The sequence below is a fragment of the Kogia breviceps genome, chromosome 5 (genome assembly GCF_026419965.1).
Source record: "Kogia breviceps isolate mKogBre1 chromosome 5, mKogBre1 haplotype 1, whole genome shotgun sequence".
In the NCBI taxonomy this organism is placed as follows: domain Eukaryota; kingdom Metazoa; phylum Chordata; class Mammalia; order Artiodactyla; family Physeteridae; genus Kogia; species Kogia breviceps.
The window spans coordinates 4,171,283-4,190,478 of NC_081314.1; the positions used below are offsets into that span (position 1 = coordinate 4,171,283).

The 19,196-nt window shown below is 43.1% G+C and overlaps 1 protein-coding gene across 12 annotated transcripts in view; it reads right to left on the reverse strand.

The window, feature by feature from the left end:
• The window catches only part of MED12L (mediator complex subunit 12L), a 324,289-nt gene that overhangs the window by 267,926 nt on the left and 37,167 nt on the right, over positions 1-19,196 (reverse strand). For 9 of the 12 annotated variants that reach the window (XM_067033573.1, XM_067033581.1, XM_067033574.1 and 6 more), the window contains 3 exons: positions 17,377-17,568; positions 15,915-15,947; positions 12,600-12,759 (listed from right to left, as the gene is read on the reverse strand). The exons of 1 other annotated variant lie outside the window; for it this stretch is intronic. In XM_067033573.1, the coding sequence (XP_066889674.1) occupies positions 12,600-12,759; positions 15,915-15,947; positions 17,377-17,568 (385 nt within the window). The remainder of the gene's footprint in view (positions 1-12,599; positions 12,760-15,914; positions 15,948-17,376; positions 17,569-19,196) is intronic. 2 more of the 12 variants (XM_067033579.1, XM_067033576.1) reach the window with 1 other exon arrangement.

Genomic DNA, 19,196 nt, shown 5'->3' on the forward strand with positions numbered 1-19,196 from the left:
CTTCCACTAGGACGCGAACACAAATACTACAGACTTCACATCGCCAGATAACCGTGCAAAGAAACTCCAGACCAAGAGGCTCTAAAACATAAAAACGCTTACACATCATGCAGACCATGCAGACCCATCCCCCGTATCCTCTCCTCCAGCACTCACCTGGTTTTATTTTGCTGGAGATTCCAAGACCGTATGATATATTGTACGGTGCGATATCATATATCAATATGATATGTTTATTTCCATCTGTTCACCTTAGTTGTGTTACTCTCCCAAAGATGTTTCAACTGACCATTTATCGACCCTTAATGTCTTTTCTGTCCTGTCAATATATTCTATATATTCCTCGACTCCAAAATCATGGTGAGTTGAAACGGGCAGAAGAGCCACTTTATTGCAGGGATTTCATTTGGAAGATTATACACACTTGGTCTGAAAATGACCCTGAAACTTAGAGTATGCCTTTTTTTTTTTTTAACTAAAAAAAAAAAAGCCTTCTATTCATCATGGAATTAACATTCCCGTACAAGCTGCAAAAAGAAAAGATCCAGCTTTTTATGAGTATTACAAAGTTAGTAGCTTAGAGCCCCTTACAAGAGCAAGGCACTCTGTGCACAGCACGGAGCAAGCACCCATTTTCTGAAAGGAACGTAACAACATGCACTAAAGAGACACATAAAAATACATTTCAGGGGCTTCCCTGGTGGCTCAGCGGTTGAGAGTCCGCCTGCCGATGCAGAGGACACGGGTTTGTGCCCCGGTCCGGGAAGATCCCACGAGCAGCGGAGCGGCTGGGCCCGTGAGCCGTGGCAGCTGAGCCTGCGCGTCCGGAGCCTGCGCTCTGCACCGGGAGAGGCCACAGCAGTGAGAGGCCCACATACCACAAAAAAAAAAAAACATTTCAGAAGATACACAAGAAACATGACAACAGTTCCTTCTGAAGTGTGTGATGTGGGGCCGCAGGAGGACACAGTGAGGTGAGACTTCACTGCGCCCTTTGGGGTAATTTTGTGTTTTTCTATCATGGATATGTGTTACCTACTTTCAAAAAATTTTAAAGTCACACAAGCAGCTGTCTTTTCTCAAAATCCTCCTGTTTATGCTTTAAGCAATAGATCTACAAGATGCACGACAAATAAAAAAACTCATGAAACAATGAGCTTTTTGAAACACCCCTCATACATACCTCACTCCATCCCAGACTCACAGCTGCCCCTCTGATATAAGCCACTTAGAAACTCTGCAAAGCAAACAGGACCCAGCAATGGAAGTCCAGGATGGAATTCTCAGTTCTCCCACTTTCCATGGATCTTCTCACCCTCATCTGTAAAATGGAGATACCTAGCTACTTCAGAGGGATTCTGTGAGGACTGCCCCAACTGACAATATATAAAACCAGGCTGCAAACTACAAAAACTTCTAACAAACAGATATTTTTGCTGTATAATATGTTCCAGGTATAGATGCACATGTACGTATTGATAGCCATAGACAGCAAAGAACTATATTTTAATTAAATTGGGACTCTGATCACTATTTTATCACAGACTCATTAGTTCAATCAGGAGTCAACATTAAAAGTGACTAGAAAACAGAGAAACTGTTGAGTGGTAATGGGTTCCGAACAGGAAATTCAAGATCAGGTAATTCACCCAAACCAACAAGACCAGAAGAAATGACAGTGGTAAAAACCAAAGCAAACACAGTACACATAAAAGAACTATAAATGTAACTCATTTTGCTCTCATCTCAGTTTGCCAGAGAGGAAGATAACTAGCTAACTTAAGACCAAGAAATACTTTTTAAGACGTGAAAACAAAACAAAGCAAAAATTTCCCAATTTTTACTTAAAGGCTAGATTTCTTTAGGGCCCAGCTCATATTTAACTCTTACAGAAAACCTCCCCTAATTTTTCCAGCCTCCTAGTCGTTTCCTATACGATTACAGGTAATCATGTACTGACTGTTACTCTGTGTTTTATGTATGCACCTTGTTTCCACAAAAATGCCTTGAAGGCACATAGCACAGCCTCCATTTGGTTAAAAACTTCACAGCATCTACTCCAGTGCAGAGAATCTTAATATACTTTTTTTTTTAACTAAATCACTCTTTGTTCAAATGAAATATAATAAGTTCTCTGAATGCATTTCTCTAAGAAATTCAAAAAGCAATCATGAGCAGACATTACTTTTAACTGATCATAAACACACACACACACACACACACACACACAACAATCACCACCACTACCACATACTAGCATTCTAACACGGGCCCCCCGCTATAACATTTTTACTTTAGAAAAAGCTGAAACATGTTTCCATAGGGCAACAATGTGGAATGCAGAGTAACACTGTAGCGTATCAAACTTGATGAGAACATTTAAAAGTGTATATAAATCAAGAAAGTACAATGGCAGTTGACAGAGGTGGAGGGAGGGGAGAGAGGGGAAAGGAGAGTTTATTTAATGAGTACAGAGCTTCAGTTTTGCAAGATGAAAAAGTTCTGGAGACCTGTTGCACAACAATGTGCAGATAGTTAGACTGTACTGTACCTATAAAATGGTTAAGATGATAAATTTGATGTGATTTTTACCTCAATTTTTAAGTCCCTGTAAATTTTACATATCCAATTAAATGAACAACTACACACCTGGAAAAATATAAAAGTCTTCCAATTTTTGTTAAGGTCCCAAGCAGCAAGCACTTGGCTGAGTGAAAAGTAAGCTCTCGTAATATTATCTAAGAAGAACTAAAACTGTAATGCATCCCCTGAGCTTCCTGCAAATCTTTTGCATGAAACACATTTTTTTTTTACAGCAAGGTATCTTCCAGAAAAGGTATCAACCACACAAAAATAGGGAGTAATAATTTGGGACTGAGATTAGGCTTAGCTAACTTTTTATTTATATCAAAGTTACACTTGCACATGTCTTGGAGTCCAATAGCTCTATATGACTTATTGTGAAAAAACAGCAGCCCACTGTCCATAAACTCCTCCATTTCCCATTCCCCAACAGCAATTATTTTCAATTCTTTCATCCACTGTGTTTCTTTTGTTGACTGCTTTATCTCTAAATAACATACTTGCAGTTGTCCTTCCTGATTTGAAGCATTATCTATTGGCTTCCTACTATGGAAGATGGTGGAATATTCAGCTCTCCTTCCCCTCCCACCACGACGTTCTGCACTTGGATATTTCCTTTCTTCCTAACATATAGCAGATTTTAATTCTGAATCTAGTATATGTTTATAGCAGGGTAAGACAAATAAGTGACCATGTCCTTGTTACTAGAAACCATGTCGTTGTCCACGTAACAGATCTGAAATAAAGGTAAAATCAAAGAAATTAATAAAACTCTTTAATGTTAAATGGAAATGTTAGAGGTAAATTAGAAATAGGAATATAAACTCCCATAGGAATGCACAACACGTGCGCACACACATGTATTCACAGATATATGTGTGTATCCCATCCATCCAGATAGGGTTTAGATGCCAGGACATCCTAGTACCAATGGGCACTTTCAGTATCCAGATCTTGCTTTCTAAACACCACTCTCCACTAAAAAGAAGTAGGGTTCCATAAAGAAATGGCTGGTTGCAGACCTGAGACAGAAAAAGTACAAGATGAACCTGGGAGACTTGCTGTGCCAAAAAAGAAGGAGGTGCCCTAAGTCAAATGGTGTCATGTCAAAGGATACAAAAGAGCTTGAAACATCTTCCACTGGCCACCTTTGGGACAATCTGAACAATAAAATGAACCACAAGTATAACAGGTTGCAAACCGCTGAATGAAGGAATATCAGTAAGCCCCCCTAACAACGACCAAAGATAAATTTTTTTAAATAAGAAAAAAAAAAAGGAGAAACTCATTTATTAAAGAACTAAATGTGCAATTACAGCAATTCTTACTCTGAAAACTGATACTCAAAGGAAAAGAATTTAGCATTTATTCTGCCTTTTTTTTTTTTAGAAAATATTATGATTTATCACAGCTGATAAGGGAAAGCCCATTGTTACAGAAGAATGCCAACATCTAGCCATTCCCAGTGAATAATGGTTTTGGACTTGGTTCATCCATGGATGCTAAAACTTTCCGGTGAAAGGAATGGAACGGTTGCACGTGCCAAAGTTGTACCCATAGGTCCTGTTCCTTCTATTGGAGAGTGTTTTTTTACTGGATATAGCCAGAGTTACCTCACCAATTAAAACCTATTTTTTTCATGCCTAGGTAAAGCATGAATTGAAATTATGCTTAAGCAAGCACATCTGTCCAGCCTGCAGGGTTATTTTCACAGTAAACAAGGCAGATACCTCCTTTATTACGACAGATAAGACACAAGGAACACGTGAAAACGTGGAGGCAATCTTGACTTGAAACTTGTCCCTGGAATCAAAAAAAAGTATGCATGGTCCTCAAGGACCCGAACCGAACGTAAGCTGTGGCTGGCTCAGATAAGAAACCAGGCTGTCAATTATGTGTTTAGCAGGGCTTATTTTTGCAGTCCAAATGGCTCAATGAATATGTCACAAATTAATTACCCACTGAGCAAGAAGGGGAGCTGTTTCTTCCATGTATTTTGGGGGCGATAAGGATGGTGGTTCCAAGAGTACAGTCAACCAAGAAAAGTCTCTCCCCCACCCCAAAGGCCCCACCCAACAAAACCTCAGGGGTGCAAAGGAAACAACTGGGGGTAAACAGAGCAGTTCCCCAGGCACGACGCATTTTAAGCTTCTCCTAATCTGTTTCCCCAGAAAGGGCCTCATGCCCACGAAGGGACTTGTCACTTTTCACCACACTGAGCACCCAAACAATCCCTAGCCGGAACGAGGGCTGCTCACCTCGCAGCCGATTTCATCTGTCTCTCGTGTCTCTGGCACCCTGGGCTTTGCTACGCTCTGCCTGCTCCCCACGGCACCCGCGAGAGCTGGGGTTCTGGCTCCTCGGACGCTGCCCACAGCCCCCAAGTCCTGCAGCCTGTTCCCGGCCAGCACCTTTCTCCCCGGCGATGCTCCTTGCCTCGCGGGGGCCAGACCTACAACACGACCGCACCCCCGGCAAGTGACTGAGCTTCTGAGGTTGGGGCCCCGCATGCACCGAACGAACTACTAAAACGGGCACTGAAAGCGTGTTGTAATGATTACCAAGAGCGCCTGCAGGTAATGAGCGGAGACGGGCTCATTGGTAACTGCAGTCCTGGCGCAGCTGTAGCGGACTATTTATTAACGGTCTATATGTTACCGGCCACTTACTGCGTGGCGGACCCTGTTCGACACGCTGGGGGGGCGTGTGATGACGATGGTACCCGCGGTGCGAGGCCCTTCCGGGGCTCGCCGTCACCCAGCCCTAGCGCGCACGCCCCCCCCACGGCCTTTCCGCCCCGCCCCTCGGGTACCTGATGCGCCAGATCAAAGGAAACCCTGGTGGTTCCGCGTCACACCGCCTGCTGGCCCTACTGCCCCGCAGACGCCTCTCTCCCGCCAGAAATGCCCGACTCCGTCCTCCAAGGCGACGCTGCTTCTTCCAAAGCTGCCCTCAAGGGGGCGCTGCCTCTGCGACCTCCCTGGGCTCCCCCCCACCCCCGCCCCCTGCATTTTACGCGCTTCGCCGTTTGCGCTTCCTCCCTCCTCTAATATCTGGAGGGTTTGGCTGTGTGCCCCCTGCCCCCACTTGCGAACACCGGGGGTCGGATGGGGGTGGGTGGGGGGCAGTGACCCCTTGCCCCCCTCCGTCCCCACCGACCAGCACAGGCTCCAGGGCCCGGTCTGGACGCACGGGCTGAGGGGCTCAGGGGGACACATGAGGGGACACATCAGTGTCCTCATCTGTGAACCGGCGATAAAGTACCTTTCTCCCAGGGCTCCTGAACAGTAAAATCAGACAACGGACGGAATAGACGGAGAGCTGAGCCAGGGCTCGCTAGGAAAGGGGAAAGGCAGTACCACGGCACACCGCAGCCACCGTGGCAGCCCTGGGGAGGGCTGTCCTCGCACGAGCCCACAGGAAACACCGTCGTCGTCGGGCCCCACGGCAAAAGGAGGAGGTATCCCCAAGGCTGGGAAGCTCATTTTCACAGCACGCGCCAGGAGCTGGTTCAATCTGGGGCTGTCGGGAACGCCCAAATCCTGCCCACCGCAGTGGGGGTGATTCCGGAATTGCTCAAGAGCCACCCACTGTTACAGAGACAGCAAGAATGGTATGAGAGTAAATACTAGAGTTATGTGATGAACTCATATAACTCACTAACGGTAAGACTCCTCCTTACTGTAGGGGAAATTCCTACAAATACACGTACAAGGTTCTGTGTTATTTACCATAGTCCCATTTCCAAGTCTGTTCAAAGATTTTACTTATATAACTGTGTAAGTTTTACTTTTTTTTTATTTTTAAGTATGAGCTAGCTCATTTTACTGATTGATTGGTTTTTATTTTTGTAATTTTTGTTGTTGTTCTTGGCCGTGACGCACGCCTTGCGGGATTCTCAGCACCCCGACCGGGGAGAACCCGGGCCCCAGCAGTGAAAGCACCGCATCCTAACCACTGGACCACCAGGGAATTCCCTTGGCTAGCCCATTTTAAATGCTCTTCTCTGGTGAGCTCAAAACACTTAAGACAGTTAAATATTCTTGTTTTAAAAACGAAACTTCATTCAGTTCCAAAAAATATCGGAAACCAAGTATGTATCACGTCTGGTATTCTTTCCCTCGAGTCTCTAACACTCACCTATTAGACGGCATTTTCTAAGCATCATGTCCACCTATATAACCTCTTATTTTTTTCAGGTCTCATAAAGAGGGAGAATTAAAAGTCTCTTCTTCCAATCTTCCCTAATTCACCTCTGGTTTAAAATCTCTGCCCTGATGTTAGGATTTGTACAAGTCAAATATTTCTCTGCCCCGCTTGAAACTACACATGCAACCTCACCCAGAAACCCAAGGCCCCTCTCGCCCCTCTCACTTTTGGGTACACGCTGCACTAGGGGATGTTTTTGCCCGCTGCAAGCTCCCCAGGGCAGCAACTCATGTAATCTACATTTTAGATCTGTGACTCTGCATAATACAGTGAGGGTTTCTGTGTTGCTACATTTAAAGAATGTACACAACAGGCCTGCTCCCTTGTCACCGTTAGCCTACTGAGCATTAGGAAAAACACTCTTCAATAAAATCAAACAGCAGTGCTTTATAGCTCTGTTCCAACACTGAATGTGGGAACTGAAAATAAAACATATGTTTCTATGACAAAGGAATAAACACCATTTCTACTGAAAACACTTCACAAATCCTAAGAACGATCATCAAGACAACGGAAGCCATAAAACCAATGCCAGAAGAGGGTGACACTCAATAGTCAATCTTGCCCCAAATGTGCTGGTTTCCAGAACACAGAAACTATTACTGCAAGTTAATCTTCTGAAGTGTATGCAATGTAATGCAATTCAACCCATATATATGTGTGTGTACTCGCTTGGCTGTAGAGCTTGCTTGGAGTGTGAAACTTGCTACATTATGGCCATGTCTACACAGCCAAATGCTTCCAAAGGCACTGTGTAATTTGCTTAAAGAAGCTGAAGAAGGTGCTGAAGACACAGTAGTAAGTGAGAGATACCAGGTGTAACAGAATGATAGCAAACCAAGATCAGATATTAGAAACTCTGTGCTCTTCTCATACAGTATAAATAGTACACTACATTTGCGTTTTTAAAACACACGTAAGAATATAGAAAGAGCAATTGGATATCTACCTAGTTTAAATTACCTATTAATCACAAAGCATAAAACAGTAACTCTGCAGTGGAGAAACCCGATAGACACCACCTTACCCAAAAGCTCAAAGCTATCACCGCCGGTACCGGGACAACGTGACGGGAGGTACCGAGACACTCACAGCATCGCTTCCGCGATACTCCCACCAGAAGTGCTTAACGTGAAACTGATGTTGAGCAACTGGATAAATACAAACCGAGGGACATTCTACAAAATAACTGGCCTGTCCCCCTCAAAAATGTCAAGGTCAAAACAAGAAAGGCTGAAGACCGTGGCAATTGAAGGCCACGCGGACCATGGACTGGATCCAGGTTGAGGAGACCCAGGTCTGGAGAGACTAAGGACTTTGCTTTCAGTCACCCAGCCACGTAGCACCAGAGCCAAGACGAGTACAGCCCAAAGCTCCTTCTGAGATGCCAGACCTAAAAGGTTAGGGGTGAACTTCTAAAATTCACGCATTTTTAAAACATTTTTAGCCGTAAGCATTTTTTAGGTCAAAGCTTTTATACCCTACCCTGAGAAAAGGACACTAGGCAACTGACCTTCATGGATTTTAACATTCACACTTTTTAATACACAAGAATAATCATAAAGACCACGTAATACTCTGTAAATAAACTGAGCCGAAAAATGGAATCGTGTGTTATGCGGCTTATGAAACGAGAGAAAACACAGCCAGTGGGTGAACTTAATCAACTATCTGTTGTGGGTGTGCAAATAATAGAAATTTGAGCTTGGGGGGGTGGTTAGAAAATAATCCCCTCCCCAAACCAACAGATCACACTGGTAAGGAAATTAACAGCAAAAGTAATGAATCCAACAAGAAGTCCATGATGTTCTGAGCTAGACACTGCAGCTAGGCTTCCCTCCATTTGGTAGAGGAAATCATACAGTCCTGGTGATGCATTCATATCTGGGAGGCCTAAAAACTCTTAACTACGTGTTCTTCACAAACGATGAGGGTCCATGAGACTTTCATTTGTCCTAAAACTGTTCACATTTCACTTGTCAGAATCATTCCTGCAGGATCACCTTCTTCTATGACAGTTAAAATCAGATTAAATGGAATATCAAGGAAAACAGGAACAAGTTGCCAAAAAATACGAACAGCATCTAAGGAATGGAGAGCAGTCTCTCCGTTATAGATAGCAAGGATGAAGCTTTGAAGGATTACAAACTGGAGCAAATTAGAAAAGGAAAAGAAAAAAAATAGCATGCACACATACGCACAAACACACACACACAAACGCATCAAGCCTAACGGTTCACGGATTTATCGTTAAAGCGACTAAGCATCTTTTGTACACCAGGTACTGTCCTAGGAGATCCAGCACGGAACAAATCTGACAAAATATCTCATGAAGAATCACTACAGTTCAGAGTCAGTAGAAACAGGTGACCAAATAAATTAGAATATAACGAGATGGCATTAAGAGCTACGTGAAGAAAAATGAAGCAGGACGTGAAGAGAAGGCTTTTCTTAGGAGCGCCCTCTGAGCTGAGCCAGCAGTGGGGGAGAGGGCAGGCCAGGGGGGGTTAATCCGGGGGGGAGAGGGAGAGTGGCGGCCACAGGTCAGCGCCTGAGGTCACGCCGTACATGCGGGCTGCCGGTGCTGGCTGAGGCACACGTCTGAGGGAGACAGGCGGCCGAGAGAGGGTGCTGAGCGTAGGCGTGAGCCGTGACGTGTGTCCTAGCAGGATCACGCAGACTACAAGCTAGAGAGTTGTCATTAGAGGGGTAAGAACAGAAACGAGATCCGCCGGAGGCCCTGTGATAAAAAGCACCGCGAAGGTGGGGTTGCTGGTGATTTGGGCCAGGGTGGCAGCAGCAGAAGCAGTAATACCTTGTTGGATTCTGATTCGATTTTGAAAGCAAAGTTAACAGGATTGCTGAGGGAGTAAATGCAGAGTTATGAGAGAAAGAGAAAAGCCCAGAATGACAATATGTCTTTTACCCTTATTCGCCTGGTGGCTATGTATAACATTTACTAAGGAGAAGTCGGAGGAAGGAACAAGTTTAGGGATGGTGGGAAGTCAGCTTTGATTTGATACACATTAGGTTTCAGATGCCTATTCGTCATCAAAGTAGAGGTGGCTAAGAAGCAACGAGATATCCAGGTTATGGGGAGAATTATTATTAAGTGCAATAGATACACAGATAGATACAGACAGAGAGAGAGAGATAAAGAAGAATTGCACATATGTGTCTGTATATGAATGAAGGAAAGTTCAAGGAAACATGGACAAGGGAGAAAAGAAATTTATACACTGTACTGTATCTACTTCGCACCGTTTGAAAATACTGTAATGAGAACATAACTACTTTAGTAATAAAAAAGGAACATTTCTTTTGTTTCCCCCAATAAAATATTAAGCTGATGAAAAAATCAGACACGTAGTTAACATAAGACTACTGTGAACACAGACTCAGAGACAACCACTGTTAACTTTGTGGATAATTTCCTCCCTTTTTTTGTTGACATTTACATATATACACTACACAGTTTTGTTTTTTAAGTACAGTTCATTTTTGCTTGTTATTTTGACACACATGAGATAATGTTGAATTCAAAGGTGGCAGTCATGGAATGAGGCCATTTTTTGTTTTGAATTTCTGTGTTCATGCTTTCAATTTTTTTTTAACATCTTTATTGGAGTATAACTGCTTTACAATGGTGTGTTAGTTTCTGCTGTATAACAAAGTGAATCAGTTATGCATATACATATGTCCCCATATCTCCTCCCTCTTGCGTCTCCCTCCCTCCCACCCTCCCTCTCCCACCCCTCCAGGTGGTCACAAAGCACCGAGCTGATCTCCCTGTGCTATGCAGCAGCTTCCCACTAGCTTTCTGTTTTACGTTTGGTAGTGTATATATGTCAATGCCACTCTCTCACTTTGTCGCAGCTTACCCTTCCCCCTCCCCGTGTCCTCAAGTCCATTCCCTACGTCTGCATCTTTATTCCTGTCCTGCCCCTAGGTTCTTCAGAACCATTTTTTTTCCTTAGATTCCGTATGTATGTGTTAGCATACGGTATTTGTTTTTCTCCTTCTGACTTATTTCACTCTGTATGACAGACTCTAGGTCCATCCACCTCATTACAAATAACTCAGTTTCGTTTCGTGCTTTTAGAACGCGCCCACTCTCCGGTTCCCCGAGGCCCCTTTCCGGTTCCCAAATGCGTCACACCCCGGCTCCCTCCCCTAGGGTGCCTCCGAATTATTTGTAAACCTAACCTTTAAACGGACTCTTTACATAGAATTCTCTGTGCACAGTTGTAACGCAGCATCCAGCCTTTTATAAAGCATGTTTCAGCACCGCCTCAAGGAGTCACTGTCTAGTCACCGAAAGAGCAGAAACTCTGACTGAAAGTAGTTTCCCTTCAGTTCATTCAGCAAATACCTACCAGTGCGTGTGTTTGTGCGCGTGCGCGTGCGTGTGCGTGTGCGCGTGCGTGTGCGTGAAAGAGAGAGAGAGAGGACGACAGACACAAAATCTTAAAAGATGATTTCAGACAGAGAAACGTGCTGTGAATAACATAACAACACATGAGAACATAACTGGGAGGAAGGTGAGAAAGAGAGAGAATGCCGTTTAGTTAGCTGGGTGGGCAGGGAAAACCTCCTGGGGAAATGACACTGGCGCCAAAGGCTCAGTGAAGAGAAGGAGGCTGCAGATAGTCTAGAGAAGAGCGACTCAAGTACAGGGTGAAGAGGAAAGGCAGAGGGGAGCCCAGGAAAGGAACGAGTACACGTGTTGGAGGGGTGTGGGGCCGGAACATCGCAGGAAGAGGGGGCAGACCATGGATGGAGCTGCAGGCAAGAATGTGGATCTTTAACAGAAGTGAGTTATCTGTAGTGAGGTGGAGGGACCTAGAGTCTGTCACATACAGAGTGACGTAAGTCAGAAGGAGAAAAACAAATACCGTATGCTAGCACATATATATGGAATCCAAAAAAACAAACAAAGAAAAGGCTCTGAAGAACCTAGAGGCAGGACAGGAATAAAGACGAAGACGTAGGGAATGGACTTGAGGACACGGGGAGGGGGAAGGGTAAGCTGGGACGAAGTTTGAGTGGCGTGGACATATAGACACTACCAAATGTAAAATAGATAGCTAGTGGGAAGCAGCCGCACAGCACAGGGAGATCAGCTCGGTGCTTTGTGACCACCTAGAGGGGCGGGATAGGGAGGGTGGGAGGGAGACGCAAGAGGGAGGAGATATGGGCACATACGTATATGTACAGCTGATTCACTTTGTTATAAAGCAGCAACTAACAGACCACTGTAAAGCAACTATACTCCAATAAAGATGTTAAAAAAACAAATAAATAAAAATAAAAAATTTAAACATCACCCCCCCCCCCAAAAAAAAATAAAGAATCTCGATCTTTATTCTAATTGTAATGAGAAACTACTGTAAAGTTACCAACAAGGACACAACATGATCTGATTTAGGCTGAACGATCAGTGCGGCGGTTGTGGAGAGACCAGCACGTTAAGGAGCAAAAATAACGGCAGGGAGACCAGTTAGGAGGCTGCCACTGTCTCCAGCCAAGAGAAGGGGTGGCTTGAAGCAGCATTTCAGGAACTGTGGTGGTGACGTGTTCAGACACAGGACACATTCTGGAGGTCAGAGCAACAGGCCTTGCTGACTCGGGAACAAGGAATCCGTGCCTGGGTGAACAGAGCCAGCACTCACTCCATCCACGCCTCGGGCGACGTTCAGCTTCACTAATGGACCTTCGCGGGACTCACCTCTCTGGGACGGGTGTGGAAGGTGCAGGCAACGAGTATTTACAGGGTAATGTAAAATGTATCGTACCGTCTCACTTACCCAAATTGGGATCCGTAGCCTGACGCTTCTTAATTTTCGCTTCAGAAATAGCAGAATAATAGGCACAAGTCATCTTGATCAGCCACGCTGCTCGAACCATTGGCACCGAATACTTAGCTAAATATGCAAAGACATCTTCTTTTTTACTAAGGATGGGAACCTAAAAAGAAATAATATATTTATAGCAATCACATATTATGTTCATCGCTAGGCCAACCTAAAGAAAGGGGAAGCAAGAGAAAGAGACTCTTAAGCTCCTGCTGGCTATGAAAAACTATATCCTTTTTTTTAAATGGCACGTGCCATTTAAAAATTTTAAATGAAAAAGCAAATTTTAAGAGAAAAGAATCAAAACTATGTTTAGCACATTGGCAACACAGTTTTATCAGTTGTGCTTTCTTATTTGCAAAAACAAATTATTTTCAAACTCTCAGATGCTGAAAGCTACTCATTGTATCAACAAAATAGGGAAAATAATCTCATGACAGTCCTCCAAGGAGTTTGTATCTCACAATTGGAAGGGACAGATCAAGTAAGAGCTACCCCCACTCGACGTTTTATCGAAGAACATTTTCGCATAAAGCTCTCTGACTGTAACATTTCATAAGAATAACAATTTCCAGAAAGCTCCTAAAAGTGCCTTTAGCCCACAATTTTTAATAGAGGCTAAAATGATGGATCAGTGAATCTGCCTAATAAACACTGAGCTAGAAATAGCTGGGTAATTAATTCACTGGTTGAAAGTGGGCACTTGAGGCAGTTAATTATTTCTTCCAGGCCACAGAGGTTACTGTTTAGCAAATTAGTATCCCAATGTTCTGCTGTATGGCTCCAAAGAGTTAATCCAGCCTTCTAGAACCCCTCATAAGTATCCTAGGAATAGCCCATTAATCTACACAGAAGCTGTAGATTTACGAATACAGGGGAACGCAGTGGACAGAGAGGATGTTGGCTGCGATGCAGCAGGATGGGAAAAGTGAGATGGAGAAGCAGGCAGTGCCCACCCCCGCCCCCAGCAATGAGCACCCCTGTGCTGCAGACGTGGCCTCAGCCTGTGGTGGTTAAACCCATGACTCCCAGGCTCTTCATTTATGAACGAGATAATACCGACCGGGTCCCGCTCACAGTGAGGTGAGAAGGATAAAGCAAAAGAATTACATGTATCAAAATTATAACAACTTTCATTTTGTTTGCCAGTTCCAGTTCCAAGGATTTCTCCAGTGCCCCGCCCCCCCCGCCCCCAATGTGTTCTCAAGCCATGGACCTGACTCTCTCCTGAGAGGATTCTGGAAACCCACAACCATGGACATCACTAGCCCTGGTCTCTATGCCCCGAAGTCTTGCTTGATCTTGTGTCGAAAATCAAAGCTTCAGACCAGCTAACTGATTCATACAGCGTGGCATTTTTCTCTTAGTTAGCCAATGGTTTAGCCAGTGGATTTTTTTTGCATTATACATAGGTTACACATCTGACTATTCACAGTCTTGGAACAAAGTGTGATCCCAGAATTCAAAAGTAAGTGTTCTTTTGTCACACAGCTCTTTAAAACAGGCTATTTCACCTGGTTCTTCCCAAAGAAACATCAAGCGGCTCCAGTGATAAAGAAAAGCTGCCTGGTTGAACACTGAGATGCAGTGTGTCCCTATACTGTATTTTACGGGCAATGTAATAGACTTTTGATCATGTACAGTTCCTACCTTGGCTGCTGACTTGAGAACATAACCTCCCCCATGACAAAGGCAACTACACAGCATACCACATAACCACATAAAAGGGAGGTGAAAGTGACACAGGCTAAAGCTATAAAACTTCCTCTCTGTGGATCACGGTGATACATTTCACCTAGAAATTTTCCTGAAAATTTAGCTTACAAGGCACATCCTTCACGGGGCACAAGGCTCTGGGTTTACTGTCGTTTAGGCCAGGGACAAGGAAAGCACAGTCTTATATAGTCAGTTCAAGACCGGAGCTGCTGTTCTTCACGAGAACACACAGTATGGTCTCAGGGAGTTAAATTTTAGCTGTCACGGTCAGGTTCCCTCTGGGTCAGACATACCAGAAGACTATATATATATATAAGATCAAGGCCTAAAAACCAGGCAAATGCAAAAAAGTAAAGTTAGCATCTCCAAAGAAACATTACTAATAGCATGTTTACAGAAGCCTACAGGATTTCTTTTTGAACAGCATTTGACAAGAAGGCGCGGCCGGGGATGGGGGCAGCATTCCGAGCGTGTGAAACATTTACGTGAAACAGCAAACAAAGCTGAGTCTTACATGAACTGCATAAGGCAAACCTCTAGCTCACTGTTCCCGCTGGCAGAACCGTAAGAAAAGTGGTTGGCTCAAATCGAGGGCCTTAGAATTCAGAAGAACATATGTGAAGAAAGTTATTTAATTAAGGAAGAAGACACATTTTGATGGTTTTGTCACATTTACAGTTTGGGCCAACTCAGGAAGGAAAATATGTTTATACTGACTGAAGTATGACTTCCTACAGGGATGGATTCCATTTTCAGCCAAGAAACCATCTGACTTCAACTTGTAGCTGAACCTAGGCAATCACTGGGCAGCGGTTTGGTTTCTAAATCAAGGTGGAGCTGCATCTAAGCACCAGAAGAAAACGAAGACACCCAGCATGGTTTTCCATCCACCAAAGGGTTGCCCTTGTGACGCTTCCCTCCCTGTATTCTCCCCAGTGTCAGCATCCTCTGTTTGCTAAGCAGTGGTAGAGGCAAATGGAAACTCCAGAGGCCACAGTAATCAAAGTCACCAGAAGTGAACACATCATTCTTAGCGAACTGTTCAAGAGCTAAAAGGATATCCCCAGGAGCTAGAAGTCTCCTTTGCCAAATCTAACTATGACCGTGATTGAATTAAAAGGCCTTTTACAGGCCATGTTGACCTCTCTGTGGCTAAATAGTTGGAGTGCTGTGGAGCTTTATAGTAACAGAAAACCAGGTCCAGAAACCCGATCTATCCCATACAGGCAACTATTTTGAACTCTAGATCAGAGCTGGAAGATGACTCAGGATCTCAGCAGGAAAAGGAAGGTCTTCTACATCAAGCCATCTCGCAGATGAATACCAGAAATTAAGAGGTATTTAAACTTCCTAATATGAAGAACACGCAGAGAAGGCAATCTTTTACCCAACTGTAAAGGGTTTTCTCCATCTCAAGAAGATGAAATGCTGAGGAAGGGATGGGAAGGAACGACTCTTGAAATGCCCAAGAAATGAATACTTCAAAGTATATTCAATGGTTTGACAAAGAAAACATCTTTAACTTTGCAAAGAATTAACGTCAGAGCTTACCTGAGGGACACCTGACTTGGCCAGAGGCAGCTCCTAATAAAGAGAGAAGAACAACGGCTAATACACTGCACCATAATTCATCTCCCTCTTAAAAGATGAGAGACCATTACACCCCTAAAGCAAGGGTATCAATTCCTCATGAGTATTCCCTTTCAGAAAATATCCACCCCCCCACCTCAAAAAAAAAAAAAAAAAAAAAACTGCCTTCTAAAAGCTTACCAAAAAGGCAAACCTAAAAGGAAAGATGTCAGGCTGGCTACATAGGAGTTGAAGGTACTAACCAACGTGGAGGGGATGAGCTTTTGGTAGAAAGCCATCAAATACTGAAGGATGGCCTTTGACTTCTGCAGCCTTCAGATACATTTCCCAGGCCACAGTGGCAACACGTGGTAAACGGTCAACAATGGAAAAGAAATGCTACGCGGTCCAGCCTGTGTTGAGACACAGGCACTACCTCAGTAGCAAGAGAGGGTTATTGCTGATCGTTGTGCTTTGCAAGGATTTCGGTTGCCTTTAAGCACTGACATCTCTATGAAAGGCAACGCAAGGCTCTGACACTAGGGCAAGATAAAGCCAACGGGAGCTACAGGCACTATTTTCAAAGAGGTGCTTTAGAAAACAAAAACGTAAATACACGAAGGAGCTCTCCTCTAACCTGGGCCTGCACCAAGCCATTCGTGAAAACTTAGGAACAGAAGATGGGCTCCCCTAAAACTAAAGCGTTTCAGGGGAGCTGAGAAAGACCTGGGGATTATTTGAAAGGTGTGTAAGAAGTCAGAGATCAAGACTAAGAGGGAGGTTTCTGGCTCTCATCTAAATTTCAAAAGACATTTTATATTACTGGGACTGTAAGATTGTTGAATCTGTGTAGTATTTCCCACGTGAGGAAAATGATCAAAGGCAAAGACTTTTAAAAGAGCCCTCCCTTCCCTCCCCCTCCTCAAAAAAGCGGGGAGCTATGAATAAACCTGCCCATTTTGTACTGAAACTTTTTCAAAGACGGTTTTCAAGCACACACAGAATCACTATCTTTTATCTCACTTGTTCGGAAGAAGAGTTAGTTTAAGAATTTGGATGGGTACTTGTCAAGACAAGGAAATAACATGAAAGCAAGGATTTCTATTTAACCCATTTGGACATCCTGACCTAAAACACTGAAAATGTAACAGAAATAAATGAAGTCTCACTGCCTGTTTTTGATTTTAAAACCCTGTCTACCTAATATCCACATAAACAGCTTCCTGTGTAGAATGTTTAGGTCTCTAGATGTCCTAGGCACCACATGCCATCAAAATGAAGGGGAAACAGCCTATGTGCAGCACACACCTAGTGCAGGATACCTGCCATTGAGACTCTGAGTTTTGGAGAGAATTGGGGAAAAGAAATATATACTTGAACATTATCTCAAATATTTTCATTTCTATAAGGCCTCAATTAAAACAATGCAAGAAATACTTAATACCTTTTTTGCCAAAATAGCAAGTGGTTTATTTCCTGCTAAGTCAGAGAACCAACTATGAATCGCACTCTGGGATCGAGCAGTAACCAGCCAATAATTATCTTTAGCGTTAACTTGTGGTTTCTTCTTTCCGGTGTCCTGGAAAGTGTTAAGCTTTAGTTTCTCAGCTAATATGCTGCTAAAATAAGCTCCAATCTGTGGAAGAGAAAACAGAGTTTAAAGACAATACGCAAGAATGTTAGTTATGTACATATTAGTATTTTATTTTTATTGTTTTAATAGAAAATCTTCAAAAGAGCCCATTGGAAAATAAAATGGGAATTTAAGTCCTTGAAGCTAAGAGTTGTGATTTCCTTACACTAACATAATGCAGAAACTCCCACAGCACCTTTTTTTTTTTTTTTTTTTTTGCGGTATGCGGGCCTCTCACTGTTGTGGCCTCTCCCGTTGTGGAGCACAGGCTCCGGACGCACAGGCCTAGCGGCCATGGCTCACGGGCTTAGTTGCTCCGCGGCACGTGGCATCTTCCCGGACCAGGGCTCGAACCCGCGAACCCGTGTCCCCTGCATCGGCAGGCGGACTCTCAACCACTGCACCACCAGGGAAGCCCACAAGTTTTTTGTTTTTTGTTTTTTTTCTCCCCACAGCACCTTTGTTTCACTACTAACAAGTAGTTCAAGGGAACAAGAAGGGTCTTTGAAAATCCCTATAAGATAAAATTCATTATATCCTGAATAAATTTCAAGAGAATGGGTTCTGCTTTCATCTTTAGATGTGCCTCTCTCCTTTTTCACAGTACACACCCATTTGGAGAGAATCTTTTTCCTGAGAGGTGTTGCATACAAGATCAGAACCTGGTAATCACACAGTAATCATTCTTTTTCCTTGTTTCATTTTAATAGCACATAAATTTGGAAAGGAAACTCTGTATTTACACTCAGTGCTTAAAAAAAAAAAAGTCTAGAGAAATCTAATTTATTTAAATGGAAAATTACAAAAGGTTCAATTAAATTAAATATTCAACATTTTTGATTGGGCTGCCAATTTCATGAGTACAAGTGTTTGGAAAGAGAAAGCTAGTGTGGCTTGCTCTGAATGGAACAAAGTAGCAAAGGGAGTTTCCTGTGAATGACTAGCATTTTCATATTAACCAAATTAAAAGAGGACAAAGGAAAGACAAAGGGACAAGAAGGAAGGGGACTGAGTAATATCTAAAAACTAAATGAATCCACAGAAAACCTCTTGGAATTCCCAAGAATCTTATCACAGCATCACATTTTGTCCCCTGGAAATTTCTCTAATAACAGAATGTGGACAACAATTTATAACAAATACCTTCAATAAATAAATACCTTCAATAAATTGTGGCAACCACGATTAAAATAAAATACCTACACTGCTGCAGCAAAATAAGAATCACTACCTTAGTTAATGCTCATGACTCAATAAACAATTAGTCTACAGGGTGGAACACAGTTGGAAGCAATTAGCCAAGTTTATCTACCAGGGTGAAGAGCTGGTAAACATTTTTTTAATGTGAATTGACATCCCTTGATCCTTGTGATTGATGTACAGTGAAAAAGTCTGTTTTGCTGTGTTGAGGTAATATGGCAATAAAAATTATAGTAATTAGAAAAAAAGTCTGAACCTTATTTTTTTTTTAAGCAACCTCATAGTATTCTTTTCTAAGCAAAGTTTGCAGAATGTCCAGAGAATAAATTAAATGCAAAAATTCACCAAAAACACAGCTATTTGAAAACAAGCAGCCAAGAGTAACAAAATTGTTTAATTTTAAATTTCTCAATCAATATTTGGTCTTTGCA